Source organism: Dipodomys spectabilis, unplaced genomic scaffold (genome assembly GCF_019054845.1).
Source record: "Dipodomys spectabilis isolate Male_0828 unplaced genomic scaffold, ASM1905484v1 ptg000197l, whole genome shotgun sequence".
NCBI lineage: Eukaryota > Metazoa > Chordata > Mammalia > Rodentia > Heteromyidae > Dipodomys > Dipodomys spectabilis.
Window position 1 is genome coordinate 16238266 of NW_024870874.1, and position 20376 is coordinate 16258641.

Here is a 20376-nt window from a genome sequence, read left to right on the forward strand (position 1 = left end):
AAGAGTCTCTCGGCCTTTCCTGCCTGGCTGACTGGCTTTGAACTGCAGTCCTCAGATCTCAGCCTCCTGAGTAGCTAGGATTATAGACGTGAGCCATAGCACCTGGCTCCTTTCTTCATTAAATATTTTCTTGCCCTGTTCTCTGTGACTCCACAAGAATATCTTCCTCCTACTTCACTGGCCTTTCTGCTGATTTTTCCTCTGCTTATCTAAAATTTGGAATAAGGGGTTGGGTTCGATCCCTCAGCACCACATAAACAGAAAAGGCTGGGAGTGGCGCTGTGGCTCAAGTGGTAAAGCGCTAGCCTTGAGCTGAAGAGCTCAGGGACAGCGCCCAGGCCCAGAGTTCAGGCCCCACGACCCAAGGGAAAAAAAAGAAAAAGAAAAAAAAGGAAGGGGGACAGCAGGGTGAGGGGGCTGGGAAGGTGGCTCAGTGGTAGAGTGCTTGCCTTGCATGCATGAGGCCCTGGGTTCGATTCCTCAGCACTACATAAAGAAAAGGCTGGGAGTGGCGCTGTGTCTCAAGTGGTAAAGCGCTATCCTTGAGCTGAAGAGCTCAGGGACAAGTGCCAAGGCCTAGAATTCAAGCCCCGTGACCAATCAAAAAAAACCAAAAGATTATTTTGCTGGCACCAGTGCAGTGGCTCAGAGAAGGTACTCAGAGAAGCTGAGATCTGAGGATCACAGTTCAAAGCCAGCCTGGGCAGAAAAGTCTATGAACTCTTACCTTCGGTTAACCATCAAAAAGCCAGAAGCGGTGCTGTGGCTCAAGTTGTAGAGTGCTAGCCTTGACCAAAAAAATGCTCAGGGACAGTGCTCAGGTCTTGAGTTCCAGGATTGGTGCCACAAAAAGAAGGGAGGAAGGGAAAGAAGAAGAGAGAGAGAGGAAAGAAAAAAAAAGAAAGAACAAAAAAGAAAGGAATAGACACATAGTTCTGTAGTATTTATAGTGATTAAATGAAAACTTTAGGTAACTTTAACAATAGTCACTAGAACTCAGCCTATAAGCTATTATCTGTATTCACCCTCTGAGAATTAGAAGAGATAGAAATTTAGACAAAATCATTAGTTTGGTGTCAGACTTTCTAAGTTGTCCAGGTTAGTCTTGAATTCCTGGGCTCAAGTAATGCTGCATCAGCTCCTTTTTCAGAAAATTTTCAAGTCAATTAAAATTTTCTAGGATATTACAAGCCTAGAAGTTGGCCTCGTCAATGCTTCTTAATTATTATGCACAGGAATCATGTTCACCATGTCATGTGCAATTGCTTGTCAGTAGTCTGAAGTGGAACCTGAGACTCTGCCTTACAACAAGCTCTCAAGTGATGCCAATGGTGCTGGTTCTCAGGCTACATACTTTGAGTCAAGGTATTTGTCAAAGAGTCTTTAAACAATAATTATAATTTTGCTAATAGAGTGTCACTTCTACTCTTTATGATGGTTGAGTCCTTTAGGATTCTCATGTACACTCACAAAATCTTTGTAGGAAGCTAGGTGCCAGTGGTTTATGCCTATAATCCTACTTCTTAGGAGACTGAGATTTGAGGTTCACAGTTCAGAGCCAGCCCTGGCAAGAAAGTCTAGTCTTATCATGCCTAAGCATGAGACTCTTAATCTCCAATAAACTACCAAAAAAGCTAGAAGTAGAGCTGTGGCTCAAGTAGTAGAACACTATATATAACAAGCTCAGATACAGTTCCCAGGCCGAGTTCAAGCCCCAGGATTAACATATACACACAATCTATTAAGGATCTCTAATAAATTGAGGCAAAGATGGTATTATAGAAAATACATCTCTGTAAAGACCTGTTCAGTAGTACTGGCTCAAATCCACTCCCTCACTCCCTTTCCCTTCTCCTTCCCTCTGCTCTCTGAACTTGCTGTCCTTCTCTTACTCTCACTGGGACAATTTCTGTTGCTTTAATATTCCCAGGAGTGATGATGCAACAGAGTTGTAATTCTTCACCAGTTTCAGAGAAAATTCAGCACAGAAATTGCTTGGTTAGAAAGAAGTTGTTCACAAGACTTGTCCTGTATAACTTAGAAAACAAGCAGTTACCAGTTTAAGTTTTTGAGGGTTTTATTTTGGGTATAACTCGGGTTTGAACTCATGGCCTCACTTGCTTAGGCATAATACTATTGAGCCATACTTCCAACCTTGAGGGTTATATCCTATTTTGACAAAGCATAGTAAGTCTAGTCTTTTTTTTGTGGGGGGGTCCAGTTGTGGGGCCTGAACTCTGGGCCTGGGTGCTGTCCCTCAGCTCTTCAGCTCAAGGCCAGCGCTCTACCACTTGAGCCACAGCGCCACTTCTGGCTTTTTTTTTTCTTATGTGGTGCTGAGGAATCAAACCCAGGGCCTCATGCATGCAAGGCAAGCGCTCTACCACTGAGCCACCTGCCCAGCCCATAGTCTTTTTTTTTTTTTTTTTTGGTGAAAATACTGTACAGAGGGGTTACAATTACATGGGCAAGATAATGAGTACATTTCTTACCAAGCATTGTAGTCTCCTCCTTTGTTTCCCCTTCCCATCCCTTCCCATCCTCTCCCCCGCCTACCCCCCGCCCCCAAGTCTAGTCTTTTCTATCATAAAGAAGAAACAAATTACATGCTAGGTAAAATAAGGTAGACTTACCAGGAAAATAGTGATTGTTATATATGATTTGTTTTAAGTGGGTAAAATCATAGAGACAAAATAGAGAAGTTACCAGAGGTTGGGGAGGTAGAAATCAGGAGTTAATGTTTTAATGAGTATGGAGTTTCTATTCAAGGTGATAATGAAAAAAAATTCTAGCAATAATGACTACCGATGGTTATATAACATTGTGAGTCCATTTAAGATTACTGAACTGTGCACATTAGAATACTGGATTTATATGGATTTTACCACAGTAAACATACTTTTATTTATTTATTTTTTTGTTGGCTGTGGAGCTTGAAATAGGGGCATTGGAGCTGTCCCTGAATTCTTTACTCGTGGCTAGCATTTTACCACTTTGTGCCACAGATCTACTTTCAGTTTTCTGGTGGTTAATTGGAGATCAGAATCCCACAGCCTTACCTGCCTGAGCTGGCTTTGAAACAAGATCCTCAGATCTCAGCCTCCTGAGTAGCTAGGATTACAGGTGTGAGCCACCAGTGCCCAGCGATTTTTTTTTTTTTTTTTTTAATTTAGTTGGTTGTGCAACTTGAACTGGGCACTGACCCTAAGCTTTTCACTCAAGTCTAATGCTCTACCACTTGAGCTACAACTCCACTTCTGTTTTTTTCTGAGTTTATTGGAAATAAGAGTCAGGCTGCTTCAAATAGCAATCTTCAGAACTCGGCCTCCTAAGTAGCTAGGATTACAGGTATGAGCCACTAGCACCTGTCTGTGTGTGTGTGTGTGTGTGTGTGTGTGTGTGTGTGTGTGTGTGTGTGTGTGTGTGTGTGTGTGTGTGTGTGTGTGTGTGTGTGTGTACAGGTATGAGCCACTAGCACCTGTGTGTGTGTGTGTGTGTGTGTGTTCCTGTTCTGGAGCTTGAACCTTGGGCTGGTCTCTGTCCCTGAGTCTGTGTGTGTGTGTGTGTATGTGTGTGTTCCTGTTCTGGAGCTTGAACCTTGGGCTGGTCTCTGTCCCTGAGCCTGTCTGTGCTCATCTAGTGTTCTTCTACTTGTGCCACAGCACCACGTCCAGCCTTTTCTGTTCATGTGATACCAAGGAATTGAACCCAGGGTTTCATGTATGCTAGGTAAGCACTCTATATCACTGAGCCACATTCCCAGCTCCTCGGTATTTTTAAGAAGGGCTAGAATAAGAGTATTTGAGTATAGTTGTCAATATTGACTGCGCAAGTAGAATCACTTAGAGAATTTAAAATTCTACTGCCCTGGTCAGTTAAATCAGAATCTTTGGTGATAGGATCCAGACAGTTTTAGTGTTTTGTGTTATCCACTATTAATATAACAATTCCAAAACTGCCTCTTCATTCTGTAGTATCAGAAACTATGCAAAGTAGGCTTTTCTTACTGCCTGAGATTATAAAACTGTGTATGTATATGATAACCATACCATGTTTAAAAAAACAGGTAGGCAAGGCAAAACCAATAAGAGAATATATAGATAACACGTAAAAATAAAAAATAAAATGTGTTTTAAATATAACTTTTTAAAAGGCCTTATTGCATATCCCAGCCTGTTCTTGAACTTATGATTCTACTGCCTTAGTCTCCCTAGTGCTGGGATTATAGCCATGGCCATCATGCCTGACAAACAGCATATTTTAAGCAAAGAATAAGGGTTTATTCAGAAATACTGAGAAGATTTTAATCATATAGATTACATAGTTAGGATACAACTAAACTAGGAAGTATTTGAAGTTTATATGGTAGAGAATTAATATCCAGAACAAATTAATATGTCCTTCAAAGAAAAAAATTCAAAAAATAAGCAAAGCATTAAAAATAGTTCATAGAAAGAAAAAAATGATCAAATAAGCATATAAAAGGTTTCTCAACTCACTTGTAATGAAAATTATAATAGGAAGTCATTTCCCACATATCAGGTGTGAAAGAGGGTATGAGAAGGTAAGCATTGTCCTGCACTACTGGGAATGGGATTGGTATCTATTATAATGTTCAATGCAGATGTCCTTTAAATAGCAACCCTACTTTTTGAATTTATAGTAAAGACATACATATGTACCCAAAGAAGTATATACAAGTGCTATTTGTAAGTGCAAAAAAATTCTGTAAACAACTAAAATAATTATTAATAGGGAAATGATTGATAAAATGGTAACCCATACCATGGACACTAAGCAGCTGTTGAAAAAAGAGATTATTGGAGTTGTACAACCATGAAGAGATCTGTATGAGGGAATATTAAGTGGAAAAAAGCAAGTTGTAAAATATGTACAATGTGGTTTTTGTTATTCACATAAAACTTCAAGGAGACAATCTAGCATGTTTCTATAAATATGTAGAATTTTTTTTATTTTTATTTATTTATTTTTTATCCGGTTGTGGGGCCTGAACTCTGGGCCTGGGCGCTGTCCCTCAGCTCTTCAGCTCAAGGCTAGTGCTCTACCACTTGAGCCACAGCGCCACTTCCGGCTTTTTTTTTTTTTTTTTTGCTTATGTGGTGCTGAGGAATCGAACCCAGAGCCTCATGCATTGCAAGGCAAGCGCTCTACCACTGAGCCACCTTCCCAGCCCAATATGTAGAATTTGACCTACAAGGAAGAGTGATTTACATTCTTAAAATAAAAGAATATAGCCAGAAACTGATTCATCTGAGACTCTTGCAAAGACAAGATTGGACTTTAAGTATAACACTTTGATGGGTGCAGGGGTGTAAGGTACAACAGCAGATGTTTGGCTTGAGAGAAAACTCTGAAGGAATCTCTAAGTATCTCCATTGACTTCACTCATTCCAAAGTTATTAGTCTTCCCAAACTGAGTAGGTTTGAGAAAGCCAGTGTTTCTGTTTGCAATTCTAGGGAGAAGAGTTTCTATTTTTTATTATTTATTTATTTATTTTTTACCAGTTCTAGGGCTTGACCTCAGAGCTTGGGCACTGTCTCTGAGCTTCTTTTTGCTCAAGGCTAGCATTTGACTGCTTGAGTTACAGCACTGCTTCTGGCCTTTTCTGTTTAAATGGTACTGAGGAATCAAAGCCAGGGCTCATGCATGCTAGGCGAGCACTAAGCCACATTCCCAGCCCTCTACTGGGATTTGAACTCATGGCCTCATACCTGCTCTGCTTTCTGGTTTGCTTGTCTGGCACTCTACTGCTAAGCTGCCCCTTCAGCCTGAGAGGTACTTCTAATAACAATAACTATCTTCATCATCTCCATCAGACAGCCCTGATCAACAGTACAAATGAGTCCAAAATTGAGCAGGGAAGTAATTTGGTTTTATTTACAGTGATCCCTCTCCTATCTCAGGAGTTATGTTCCAGAGACCCCTGCAATAGAAGAAAATTTGCAAAGTAGCATCATTAGACAGTGGTCCCACGCTATGTCGTGGTTTACTTATTGATACTTTGTGGATTTTCACCTATCGCAGTGGTCTCTAGACTGTAACTCCTGCAATAGGTGAGTGTAACTCATATATTGTTTTAAAACCCATGATTCAGTGAAGCCGCAATAAGTGAACTGTGATATAGGAAGGGATAGCTGTACTTTTTTTTCTTTTTCTTTTTGGTCAGTCGTGGGGCTTGAACTCTAGGCTTGGGCACTGTCCTTGTGCTCTTCAGCTCAAGGCGAGCACTCTACCGCTTGAGCCACAGCATCACTTCCGGTTTTCTAGTGGTTTATTGGAGATAAGAGTCTCATAGACTTTCCTACCCAGGCTGGCTTTGAACCGTGATCCTCAGATCTCAGCCTCTTGAGTAGCTAGGCGGCTGTACTTTCTAATGCCTTTTAAATACTTGTGTGGATATAATTGGGCCTTAACCTACAAGTTCTTTTTTTTTTTTTTTTTTTTTTTTCTGATCAGTTGTGGGGCTTGAACTCTGGGCCTGGGCGCTGTCCCTCAGCTCTTCAGCTCAACGCTAGCACTCTACCACTTGAGCTGAGGAATCGAACCCAGGGCCTCATGCACGCGAGGCAATCATTCTACCACTAAGCCATCTTCCCAGCCCCACAAGTTCATAATTTTTAATTAAAATAATACCTTAATCTGCAAATGACTGAATTTATCTTCTCTGCCACATTCCTGTTTACCTATAAGGTGTAAAAAGCTTGGGAGTTAAAACCAGCCTGTATTATATACAGGGAAACCCTATCTCCAATAAAAAGAAAAGAAATCCCATTTACTTGAGAGGTGGAAATGAGAATAATGGTTGGAGGCCTGTTCAAGAAAAAAATTGGCAAGCCCTCATCTTAGTCAGTAAGCCAGGAAAGGTAACATATACTGTGGCTCCAACTTTATAGGAGACTATGAAGTAGGAGGATCACACTTATTCACAGCTTGCTTGACCTCAAAACTGTTATAGCGGGAAAATTAGTTGCCCAGCATAAAAAGAGTTAATTAATTCATTTCCAGAAGTCACCACTGTCTCCTCATTACCAGTTAGATTAATTACTGGTCTTAGAGTTTTGGAAACCAAAGCCACTCAATGTGTTAAGGGAGGTTTGTCTATAATCCACAGGGAGACAATCAACAGGATCAGCAAAGGTAAAGCCGAAGCTCTCAGGCTGTCCTTTAATTGGGATGGATAAGCTTTCCTGGTTGCTCTCATTCTGACTCAGGGCTCTACATGGACCTAAAGTAGCCCAGCTTGGTCAATAAACTCACTCCAAACTAGTAGAGTGGAAAATATTACTCCTTCTAGGGCACAGTCAGAAAAAAGTATCAAATTCAAGTCAGTGGCAATCAAAAGTAAAGATTATGTGGAAATCATACAGTTTTATGAAATAAGGTTTTTACAAACTCTAAAAAGCCTAATCCAGGGGTTAGGGCTATATGCAGCTCAGTAGTAGAGCATTTGTTTAGTATGTTTGAAGCCCTGGACTTGATCCCCAGCACCAGACAGACGGACACCAGGCATGGGGGCTCATATCTGTATTTCTAACTGCTTGGAAAGCAGATACTATAGGAGGATTATGGCTCAAGGACAGTTCACAAGACCCCATCTCAAACAGGCATGGTGATAAGAATCTATTATCCTAGCTATGCAAAAAGCATTATTTTGCCATACAAAGGATTGAACCCAGGGCCTTGCACATTCCAGACAAGTGTTCTTTAATTGAGCCACATCCCCAGCCTGCTTGTACATTTTTTAATAGTAAAAGATCCAGCAGAACAAGTTACCTAAACTAACTGTACATTCAAAGTGTGTAGTGAGAGTTCACAAAGGAATTGGCCCAGGTGATCAATTCCATCTCTTCTTGGTTCTTGCATTCTTTTGTTTCTCATTCTCAACCCAGATCTATATGAACCCACTCATCTGCCTCTGCTTTTTTCTATTTTACTCATCTTGAAATGGTAAGGATGACTATACATTTCAGTGTCTTCAGTATTAGTAGTCCATTTTAGAAAGCTCACTATTTCTTTCAATCAGATTCCTTCATTTCCCTGACTGACTTAAAAATAAGATCTCATATCTTAGAAAATTTTCTTTTTGGCAAGCTGTCATATTTGGCCTCAGAGAAATATAATAGCAGATTTAGAATTGGTGCTGTGGTCTGATTCAAATCATGATGGCTCTGCATCTTTATTTGTTTTGCATTTAGAGTAGTTATATTTGATTTTGTTGGTTAGGAGAGTAGCTGGTTAGATCATCTTTTTGTTAAAAAAAAATAAAAGAACAGTTTCTTATGGCAGAATCAGCATCATTAGTTGCAAATAGCTATCCATGAGGCATCTCTGTGGGAGATAAATGATCCCTACAAAGCTTCATAGAAACTAAGTACGAAATGTTAGGCCCTAAATGTTGCATGCTGTAAGAATTGTTTTTTTTTTTTTTTTTTTTTTGGGTCCGGTCGTGGGGCCTGAACTCTGGGCCTGGGCGCTGTCCCTCAGTTCTTCAGCTCAAGGCTAGAGCTCTACCACTTGAGCCACAGCACCACTTCCAGCTTTTTTCTTTTTGCTTATGTGGTGCTGAGGAATCAAACCCAGGGCCTCGAGCATGCAAGGCAAGCGCTCTACCACTGAGCCACCTTCCCAGCCCCGTAAGAATTGTTAAGAAAGGATAGCTGATATGTAAATTGATAATAAAACTGCCATTAATTCAGCGCAACTGCACACATACAGACACACACACAAATATCTGCCATCATTAATCTTCTTAAATTAACCCTGGATATTTGCTATTAGCATTAATGTTTTACAGTGAAGAAAATTAAGATTTAGATAGTTAGCTTCACAGCCAGTTCTGTTGGTGTTGACAGAACTGACTGAAGAAAACTAGAATATATTTAAAGGAATATAGGACTTACGGGGTATGAAAGAATGAGTGGTGGTAAGCTGGTTTATGCCTGTGTTCTCAGCACTAGGGAGGCTAGGGCAGAAGGCTCACACATAAAAAGGCCAGCCAAGGCTCCATAGTGAGATCCCATCTCCAAGAAAAGATGAATGAATATTTAAAAAAAACAAATGGTGACATTGGAAAAGTAGAATGGAGGTAATAGGGAACAAATCAAAAGATGGCTCTCACTTGTAATCCTAGCTACTCTGGAAGCTAAGGATCTCAGTTCAAAGCCAGCCTGAGCAGGAAAGTCTGTGAGGCTTAGCTCCAATAAACCACCAGAAAACTGGAAATAGCGCTGTGGTTCAAAGTGGTAGAGCTCAGAGTAGAGCAAAGAATTCATACAGAGACTTGCCTACAGGATTAGGGCTGCTGTGGGCAATGAGTATGGGAACTAATTGTAGCATGAGGCCACATTGTATAGCTGGGTAGAAGTATATAGTTTAGTGGTTAAAGGCCATTTTGCTTTTTAGATTTTTGACATTCAATCTATGTAGAGTAAGGAAAACCTGTCTAGCAAGGATATGTAGGATAAGAGATAGATAGGAGACCTATGTTTATATTTATAATTTTATATAATTTATGTCATTTTTATAGTTGTGTATGTTTTATATATACATATATTTTTAATATAAATTTATTAATTTAGAGACAACCTCTCTACTTACTTTCTCCAGACTCCTTAAGGATAGATGCAAAGTTCTATCCTTTCTAGAGATGATTAGTTGCATTAAAATAAAAGGAACTTGAAAAAGTCTATAGTATCAGTTTGTTCACTTGAGAAAGCTATTTTTTTAATATGAAGAGATATAAAATGTGTGTGAGAATTAAGCCCTTTTCTGTTCTGCATATGTAAGACTACAAAAGACATATATTCTTAAGAAGCCAGGGAAAGTGACTTTGAGATGCACTTTCTTAAAATAACTAAAGGAATGACCTCATGAGCCAGCTGCTAGCATGGCTTTGCAAATGGATACATTTCTATTCAGTCTGCTCCTTGATGCCACAGAGCCAAATATATACAAAGTGTGCTGTATCATATCCTGTAGTCAGGTCAGGAGACTGTCTGGGAGTGGAGGCCCTTAAGAAGAGAAGTGAAGTGGCGGGAGGAGCACCGGAATTAACAGCATAAATTCTGTGAACTAGACCATCTTTATAAGGTTAGCATTGCTGATCTGAATTCATAATTTCCTGTTATGTAATCATTTGTATTACCTTCTGGTAAGATAAAAATGTTTATTTTTGCCGGCGCCGGTGTGGGTCACGCCTGTAATCCTAGCAACTCAGGAGGCTGAGATCTGAGGATCACAGTTCAAAGCCAGCCAGGCAGGAAAGTCTGTGAGAATTAACCAGTTAACCACCAGAACACCAGAAGTGGCACTGTGGCTCAAGTGGTAGAGCACTTGCTTTGAGCTGAAGAGCTGAGGGACAGCACCCAGGCCCAGAGTTCATGCCCCATGACCAACCCCTCCACCCCCCCCCCAAAAAAAAGAAAAAAATGTGTATTTATTATAAGGCTACCTGACAGATAAGCTCTACAGTAAAGTGTTACTATAATCATTCTCTCTCATATTTGTATCTTCTTCCTCTGCTTATACAAGTGCCCTCCCTTCCTCTTTCCCTCCTTCCCTCTTCTTCTATTTCTCTCCCCCCTCCCATCTTCTCATAAACAAGTCCTTGAGCCTTAGTCCTTGCTCAAAATGCCTTTCCTCTTTTTTTTTTTTTTGACAATACTGGGGTTTGAACTTAGGGCTTTATACTTGCTAGGTAGACGCTGCCACTAGAGCCACTCTTCTCTCTTTTATACTACAGAGTCAATGCAGATGTGTCTTTAGTGGATGCAGAATGCTGCTTCCTTCAGTAGTGTTATAGATCCTTCGCTGTGTTGTAGACAACCAGGTTAAAAGAGCAGGAGGTCTAGAAAGCATTCAAAGATTATAACTTGATGAGCTGCTTTACTTGCCTTAAATCATAAATGATGAAGACTATTCATAAAGTAAACTTTTTTCCTCAGCATATACAGACTGTGGTTACCATGCCAGGAAATAAAGAAGTATGACAATGGACTCTGAGTTAAAACCTGTTTGTTAATGATTTTGACTTGTAAAATAAATCTGAATGTACTGTATTTAGAATCACATAGAATCTGGGCATGGTGGTACACACCTGTAATCCCAGGAGGTTGAAGCAGGAGGATCTCAAGTTCCTGGACTACATAGCAAGTTCCATGCCAGTCTAGGTTATATATCAAGACTGTCTCTAAAATAATACAAATTTTACTAGTAGTGTATATATGAGGCTCACCAACAGCAGAATGGCTTTCTAGGAACTTTCTAGAAGAGTTTTAGAGTCATTTTCCTGCCTTTGTAAGAGGAAAGTGTATTTTCATGTATTTTATAAAGGAAAAAATTCACAAAAATACAGCTTTAGATGCTCTTACGTGTTTACTTTTCAAGTACCCAGGCCAGCTTTGTTAACCTGTAGAAAATATTGGTTCACAGCAATCACATTTGGATTTTCTAGGACCCTTCAGGAAAGCTCTCTGTCTTATAATCTTAGTGTTTGGGAGAAGACATACACATTTTTAGGTATCTTTCATGAGTACTGATTACCATTCTTCTCTTCCAGGCCCAGCTTCGGGCATTTATCCCAGAGATGCTCAAGTACTCCACAGGTCGGGGAAAACCAGGCTGGGGAAAAGAAAGCTGCAAGCCCATTTGGTGGCCCGAAGACATTCCATGGGCGAATGTCCGGAGTGATGTCCGCACAGAAGAGCAGAAGCAGAGGGTGAGGATTTTCTTGGCCTGAGTTGCCCATTGCTTTTTTTATTATATATCATTACTTTAGTTTTCATCTTTTCTTGGTGCTTAAATGTTTAAAAATATGTAATCAATTGCATTCCTCCAAGTAAGTCTTGCTTTTGCACTTATTCTTTATAATTGCCTTTTAAAGCATCGTTAATTTTTTGAGATGCTTGGAGAAACTAGAGAGACTTGAAATGAAAATATTAATCAATTGAAGACTTAGAAGTCATTTTGGGGACTGGGAAGGTGGCTCAGTGGTAGAGTGCTTGCTTTACATACATGAGGCCTGGGTTCTATTCCTCAGCACCACATAAGCAGAAAGGCTGGAAGTGGCGCTGTGGCTCAAGTGGTAGAGTGCTAGTCTTGAGCTGAAGAGCTGAGGGACAGTGTCCAGAGTTCAGGCCCCACAACCGAAAAAAAGAAAGAAAGAATGAAAAAAAAAGTATTGAAAAATATACATATAGAATTAGAGAGAGATGAAATCTACCAAGTGCATCTGCTGGTAACAAAACTTGGAGAAGCAGGATTAAACTAGATAATGTCCCTTTTTCTACATGTTTGATTTTTTATTCCACTTGGAAGTTTAGTGATAAATCTTAATATAATGTTGCTAGCCATAGTAATCACCATCATCATCATCATCATCATCATTATTATTATGTAGTTGTACAAAGGGGTTACAATAAATAATAATTTTTTTTGAGAAGTTTAAGAGTGATCTGAGTTCTTCAGAATAGAGTAGTGTCCAAAACCTAAATGCTGAACCCAGTTTAGATCAGAAAGGCAACCAGGGGAAAACCTTTGTTTCAGAATCAGTTTGTGGGAAATAATCCTACGGGCATTACTCTGTATGAGGTATGATCAATAAACAGCTGACTATTCCATAGTGAGACTAAATATCAATGTTTCTTGTAGCTTAACATGCTCTTCTGATCTTTTGGTCACAGGTTTCATGGACCCAGGCACTACGGACCATAGTTAAAAACTGTTACAGACAACATGGGCGGGAAGATCTTTTGTATGCTTTTGAAGATCAGCAAACACAAACACAGGCCACCACCACGCACAGTATAGCCCATCTTGTACCGTCACAAACTGTGGTGCAGACCTTCAGCAACCCGGACGGCACTGTCTCGCTTATCCAGGTGAGTAAGCTTGACAGTTACAGGGAAATGGGTGAGTGAGCATCTCATTTCAAACTAGAATAGACATTATTGTGCCAATTCTTGTCTGAACTTCATAAGCTCCCCTGGTTCTCCCACTAAAGTTTACTTTTGAACTATATTTTTTATTTTATGGCTCAATGTTTTGTTTGTTTGTTTAATGATCAAACCTTAGAGCTTCCTGCACCTAGGCAAGTGTTCTGCTACTCAACCACATCCCTTGCCTTTGAACAGTATTCAGTTACTTTTTTTTTTTCTTAATTCAGAGCTATATGTGCCTTCCTGGACATTTCCAAATAAAGCACCTGAAAATTGCTTCATTTTTCATTATTAGTGGCCAGAAAATATTCCTTCTAAATTACCTCTTCTGAGGTAAAGCACAGCTTATTGATATAAAGGGAACTTCTGAAGTTCAAGTTAGGATAAGAGTTGGATAACGAGGGCTGGGAAGGTGGCTCAGTGCTAGAGCGCTTGACTTGCATGCTCAAGGCCCTGGGTTCGATTCCTCAGTACCACATAAGCAAAAAGAAAAAAGCCGGAAGTGGCGCTGTGACTCAAGTGGTAGAGCGCTAGCCTTGAGCTGAAGAGCTGAGGGACAGCACCCAGGCCTAGAGTTCAGGCCCCATGACCGGACCCAAAAAAAAAAAAGAGTTGGATAACGAATACATTTCTTTCGAAGACAGCAAGCAAGATTTTCTACTGTATGCTTCTACTCACTCTTCCTCCCTCCTTCCCTTCAAGATGAAGTCTCAGTATGTGGCCTCAAACTCTCAGCTCATTACCCGACTTATATAGCTGTAACCTCTAAAATATAAAATATAAAATATAAAAATAAACAAAGAGTTGGAAATTGGTTGACACTGGACACATAATAAAACACAATAGTTCTTCTAATATTGCTTTATATGGTTAAAATAAAATTCATACTAACTCTGATAAGTTTTTTGATTGTTATTTTATTTGTTTGCCAGACCTGGGTGCTGTCCTTGAGCCTGTTTGTGCTCAAGGCTAGCTCTCTACTGCTTGAGCCACAGCACAACTTCTGGCTTTTTTGAGTAGTTTATTGGAGATAAGAGTCTCAGGGTGACTTTTCTGCCTGGGCTGGCTTCAAAACTACAATCTTCAGATCTCAGCCTCCTGAGTAGCTAGTATTACAGGTGTGAGCTTCTGGTGCCCAGCTCTGATAAGTTTTACAACGCATTTCACATCACAAAGCATATGAATCCTTATACTGAACTTGTGATGAGCTCTTGCTTGTAAGTCAAGAGGAGACAGAGGGCCTGTCAACTGCTAACTTACCACTTCTTGTGTTTTTGGTAGGTTGGTACAGGGGCAACAGTAGCCACATTGGCTGATGCTTCAGAACTGCCAACCACAGTCACTGTTGCCCAAGTGAATTATTCTGCTGTGGCTGATGGAGAGGTAAGAAAAGATTCTGTCTGCAACTACTTAAGTATCTGAGTGGACAGATGAGGTGGAGGTAAGGATCCAGAAGATGAAGTAGCCTCCACATCTTTAACATTATGTTACTGGGGCCCTTTTGCTATCATACTATGACAGTTTAATAAAGTATCTTAGGCGGCATATGTTCATCGTAACAGTTAGAATTGATAGAGTACTACAACCCAAACTCAGCAGTTAGGAACTTATAATTTGACATTTCCAGTATAGCATTTTTCAATAAGGTGTGGTTATCCCTTAATACTTTTATGAGAAAGACCTTTTTGGGGTCTGGTATGCAACAATCTGAGTAGTTAAAAGAAACAAAAATTCTCTTAAGCAGTTTAAAGTTAGCTAAGAGTAAATACAAATTTATAGACATTTAGAATTGAATAAAGAAAGAATTTCAAAAATGGAGTAAACTATATTAAAAATATGCAACTTTATTTTGATGGGAAATTTAAAACTACAAATGGCCTGAGAATTTTGCTGTATGCTAGGACTGGTTATGTTTACTGCGTTAGGTGTCAGAATAATCAGAGGAAAGTGGTATCTAATAACACTGGAAGAACCAAAAAACTACTACCACTATACAGACATTAAAGACATGAATATAAAATAGAACCATCAACACATATAATGGTTTTGAAAATTATATGACACATTTTAATGGATTTTAATGAATATCAATTTAGCTGAAGTATGGATAGGCTCAAAAGCAAGTAAGAAAATATAACTAAAGAGTATGTTCTGCTGGGTGCCCGCAGCTCGTACCTGTAAGCTTAGCTACTCAGGAGGCTGATATCTGAGGATTGCACTTTGAAGCCAGTATGGGCAGGAAAGTCCCTGAGATTCTTATCTCCAGTTTATCTGGAAAGGGCCAGAAGTGAATCTGTGGCTCAAGTGTTAGAGTGATAGCCTTGAGCAAAAAAACCTAAGGGACAGCTAAAGGAATAGCACCTGGGCTCAACAGGAGCAAAGGATGGGGCATGGGAGTTAAGGTTTACCTAAGATAGCAGTACACTCCATGCATTGAGGTATGAAAATGGGGGATGGTCACAGTGACTCAGTCTAGCTAGAGGTATTTGGCACCAAGGTTTGAAGGGCCTCTAGGTATAGTGGCTCTCTCTAACAAACATGCCTAGAAGCCAATGGGATAACATCTGAATAGCTTCACTTCTTGGGGCTTGACACTTTCTTTGGGACATGATGACATCCAAGTACACTGACTTCTAACAAATAGGAAAAGAGAGCAACAGGATTTCAAATAAACACACCCAAAGCACAGATTCCAGGAGAGAAGTTTAGAGGTGATAATGCAAAAGTGGATTTATCACCTGCCATACTTCTGATTTAAAAATCTCTCCCTCAGTCAAGTACTGGTGGCTCACATCTGTAATCCTAGCTGAGATCTAAGGATCACGGTTCAAAGACAGGCCGTGAGAACCTTATCTCCAATAAACTACCAGAAAAGCCACAAAGTATAGCTGTGGCTAAAGTGGTAGAGCACTAGCCTTGAGCAAAAGAAGCTTAGGGACAGTACTTAGGACCTGACTTCAAACCCCAGGACCGGCACGAAAAAAAAAAAACAAAAACTTCCTCCATTTCTCCTGTTTCTCCTCTGCCATTTACTCTTATCCCCATTAATTTCATCCCTATCATTTAACTTCCTTAAAGTGCACTGCAGCCAGATAAAGTGGCAACACTTGAGAGGCTCAAAGTTGAGAATTTGAGGCCACATAGCAAGACCCCATCTGAAAGGAAGGAAGGAAGGAAAGGAGGGAGGGAAGGAAGAAGGGAGGGAGGGAGGGTGAGTGAATAGAAGTATAGTATACAGTGGAAAGTCTTGCTTGCTGTCTTCCAAAGTGTTTTATGTTTTTGTTTTGGTTTGGTTTGGTTTTTTGGAATAGAGTCTTGCTATGTAGCCTCAGCTAGCCCTGGCCTCGACCCTTCTGTTTAAGCCTCCTGAATGCTAAAATTACAAGTGTGTACCACCTCACTTGGTCCAAAAAGTATTTTCAATGGTTTCTTTTATGTGTCCTTCCTGAATTTCCTTATGCAAATGAAAATAAATTCATATATATATATATATATATATATATATATATATACACATATATGTATGCGCGCCCACACACACACACACACACACACACACACACACTCTAATACCCCCACTTTTTATACAAACAATACCATATTGAAAATTATATTGCTGCATTGTAGTCACATTGATTTAAAAGTTTGTTATTAAAATACTTCTAAAAATCAAAACCAGGAGCTGGGAATGTGGCTTAGTGGTAGAGTGTTCGCCTTGCATGCATGAGTTCAGTTCCTCAAAACCACATAAACAGAAAAGACCAGAAGTAGAGCTATGGCTCAAGGGATAGAGTACTAACCTTGAGCAAAAGAAGCCCAGGGACAGTACCCAGTCCCTGAGTTCAAGCCTCATGACTGACCAAAAAAAAAAAAAAAATCAAAACCTGTTTAAGTTTTATTTTAACTGGCTTGTCCTTTCTGTCTCAGGTAGAACAAAATTGGGCCACATTACAAGGAGGTGAGATGACTATCCAGACAACGCAAGCATCAGAGGCCACCCAGGCTGTAGCATCATTGGCAGAGGCCGCAGTGGCAGCTTCTCAGGAGATGCAACAGGGAGCTACTGTCACCATGGCACTCAACAGGTGGAGGCAAGGGTGGGGAAATCAGTGAGAACTACAGATCTGTCCCTAGACAGAAATGCTTTTCCTTAGTCAACAGTTGGAACTAATGCCGTCAGCCTGTAGGATATTGTAGGTTGGTTTTATTATTTTTTAAGTGTTTTTAAATTTGTTTTTGTAGTTATAGGAATCAAACCCAGGATTGTGTGTTTGAAGGGTGCTCTGGAATGGGATAGTCCAGTAAGAAATTGTTTGCAAAACTCAATTGTCAGTTTCCTGCTTGGTTCTTTCTGTGGCTTACAGTTAGGAAACTTCATCTTGGTATCATTCCTCTTTATTCGTGACACAATTTTATTTTCAACAGACCCAGGCATGTTAATTAACTGTTAAGAGTGTGGGCTTTGAAGCCAGACTACCTGTGTTTGAAACAGCTCTGTCATTTGCTAACTGGTTGACCTTGCTATTTTAAACTGTCAGTGCCCAGGCTTTTCTCTTATGTATGCAGGGGAATAACTATAACTGCCTTGTGGGGCATTATGAGAACTAAGTTACTATAGGTGAGATCCTTGGGTCAGTGTTGGGTATGTAATAAAGATTGCTGTTGGATGCAGCAGCACTCACTATGCAGCAGCATAGTGAGTGAACTTGGTAAAGTTGTAAATAGAGAAGAGCATTCCAGCTGGGTGCCGGTGGCTCATGCCTGTAATCCTAGCTACTCAGGAGGCTGAGATCTGAGGATCAGGTACAAAGCCAGCCTGGGCTGGGCAAGAAAGTCCATGAGACTCTTGTCTCCAATAAAACCACCAGAAAAATGGAAGTGGTGCTATGACTCAAGGGTAGAGCGCTAGCCTTGAGCTGAAGAGCTGAGGGACAGTGTCCAGGCCTAGAGTTCAAGCCCTATAACCGACAAAGAGAGAGAGAGGGAGGGAGGGAGGGAGAGAGAGAAGAGAGAGGGAGGGAGAGAGAGAGAGCATTCCAGCACATAGTTTCAGTTCCCAAAGAAACCATGCTCTCATTAGAGAGTCTGGGGTCAGTAAAATACCTAGCAAATGATATTAGAATGTACAATAAACTCGTACCTTAGTGAATTTATCGCACATGGTTATGATAAAGTGCCATAATCATCAAAAGAAATTTCAGACTCAAAACTTTGTAATTCTCAAACCTAAATTATGCAATTAATTGTTAAAGAGAAGTTCTCATGTTAGCAGCAGTTGTAGCTTAATCATTATGTGATCCACTATTTGTTCTCCTGCCCTTAATTCTTACGTAATAATGCTTCTGAAAAAGCAGATGGTGCCCAAAAAAGTAAGTAAAGTAAAAGTTATGGTAATCCTCCCAGCTAAAAAGGATGTGCAATGTGCTTAATTGAAATGCTAAGGCGAACATTTGAGACTTGTTGAAAGGTAGCATGTCTTCAGCAGAAGTTAGATAGCATTATGGGAAAATGGACCAAGCATCTGAAGTAAAATGCTGAATACTCTGCATCCCAGTTGTTCATGGTTTTTCTTAGCAATGGTTACCTTAGAACGCTGGTCCCACAGACATTACTATGGAATTGTTTAATACAGACTAGAAACATCTTAATATTCAAAGGAGGGCATCACCTCCCCCAAAGTATAAAAACCAGCTGAAATTTAAATCAATGGGGCATAGATGGAGAAGCTTGGTGGTTGTCTGTGCAAATAGTATCTCATATGAGACTCTACTGAGCGCTAGTTGAGAAGGGGTTTCTAGGATTTCAGATTCTGGTTTGAATCCAGCACCAGCACTTACTATTAGTTGCCCTTGAGGATTGGTTTTCTTCCTCATTATTAGAAAAATATTACTCATCGTGCACACTCAGTGAAGTGGTCTTTGTAAAACCCTTCTCAAACCAGACGCCGGTGGCTCATGTCTGTAATCCTAGCCACTCAAAAGGCTGAGATCTCAGGATGGCGGTTCAAAGCCAGCCTAGGCAAGAAAGTCTGTAAGACTCTTATCTCCAATCAACCTCTAGAAAACCAGAAATGGAGTTGTGGCTTAAAATGGTAGAGTACTAGCCTTGAGCAAAAAATGCTCAGGAATAGAACCCAGGCCCTGAGTTCAAGCCCCACAACTGACCAAAAATAAAACGCTTCTCAGGGTTACCAGTTCATTCTCACTACTTAAGGAATTGTAGCTATTGCCGCTTACATCATATTTCAAGGAGTTGAGGTTGCAGCTATATGGCAGAGGACTTGTCTACAATGTGTGAGATCCTACATTCAGTCTCTCATATAAAAAAATTATACTTCAATGGGCTGGGAAGATGGCTCAGTGGTAGAGCGCTTGCCTTGCATGCCTGAGGCCCTGGGTTCGATTCCTCAGTACCATATAAGCAAAAAAAGAAAAAAGCCAGAAGTGGTGCTGTGGCTCAAGTGGTAGAGCGCTAGCCTTGAGCTGAAGAGCTGAGGGACAGTGCCCAGGCCCAGAGTTCAGGCCCCATGACCAGACCAAAAAAAAAAAAAAAAAATTATACTTCAAGATTTGTCTATAGAACCAACAATAGTGAGAAGTGATTATAAAATCAGGAAGAGGCAGTCTATGTATACCTTATTAAAAGCTTGGAAACTAAATAAAAACGGAGATAGTGGCTAATTTGAGGAGGAAATAGACAGGACTTGTTGTTTGATAAGAAATAGAAGACTGATGCTGGGAAGGTGGATCAGTGGTAGAATGCTTGCCTTGCATGCATGAGGCCCTGGGTTTGATTCCTCAGCACCACATAAGCAGAAAAAAGCCGGAAGTGGCACTGTGGCTCAAGTGGTAGGGCGCTAGCCTTGAGCTGAAGAGCTGAGGGCAGCGCCCAGGCCCAGAGTTCAAGCCCCACAACAGAAAGAGAGAGAGAGAGAATAGAAGATTGAAAAATATACTTGTGTGCGTGTATGCATGCGTGCGCACACACACACACACACACACACACACACACACACACACACACCGCATTTGTCCCCTCAAAGTTACCAAGTGAGTCTTTGAGTAACCTGAGATTGAAACTCTTCAAAAATTTCCTTATACAGTGGCTCAGTCCCACACCTTCCTTTAAGAGAGCATACCCATATAAAGCCACGATCATCTGGAAAGCCTCATCCTTTCAGTCTAGTAATCCTTCACTGTGACTTTAGGCCTAACAAGCCATCAGTAAAGGCCAGCAAAATGTGAGCCCTCCTACAGTAGACATTTTGGATATTCCAGTGAAGTGTGAGTATCCTGGGAACCTGTATATCGTGGAAACTCTGAGACACATTCTAGCTCCCCTTGCTATGAGGACCAGGGCTTGTTTCTAAAGGCAGCAAGGTAATGGTGTCCCCTGAGAGCTTGTTAACAAACTTGAATG

At 40.5% G+C, this 20376-nt stretch overlaps 1 protein-coding gene across 8 annotated transcripts in view; it reads left to right on the plus strand.

Moving 5' to 3' along the window:
- The window catches only part of Nrf1 (nuclear respiratory factor 1), a 125993-nt gene that overhangs the window by 59905 nt on the left and 45712 nt on the right, over positions 1 to 20376 (plus strand). For 7 of the 8 annotated variants that reach the window (XM_042695968.1, XM_042695963.1, XM_042695962.1 and 4 more), the window contains exons 7-10: positions 11580 to 11738; positions 12703 to 12900; positions 14239 to 14340; positions 16885 to 17042. In XM_042695968.1, coding sequence (XP_042551902.1) covers positions 11580 to 11738; positions 12703 to 12900; positions 14239 to 14340; positions 16885 to 17042 — 617 coding nt within the window. The remainder of the gene's footprint in view (positions 1 to 11579; positions 11739 to 12702; positions 12901 to 14238; positions 14341 to 16884; positions 17043 to 20376) is intronic. The other variant, XM_042695967.1, reaches the window with a different exon arrangement.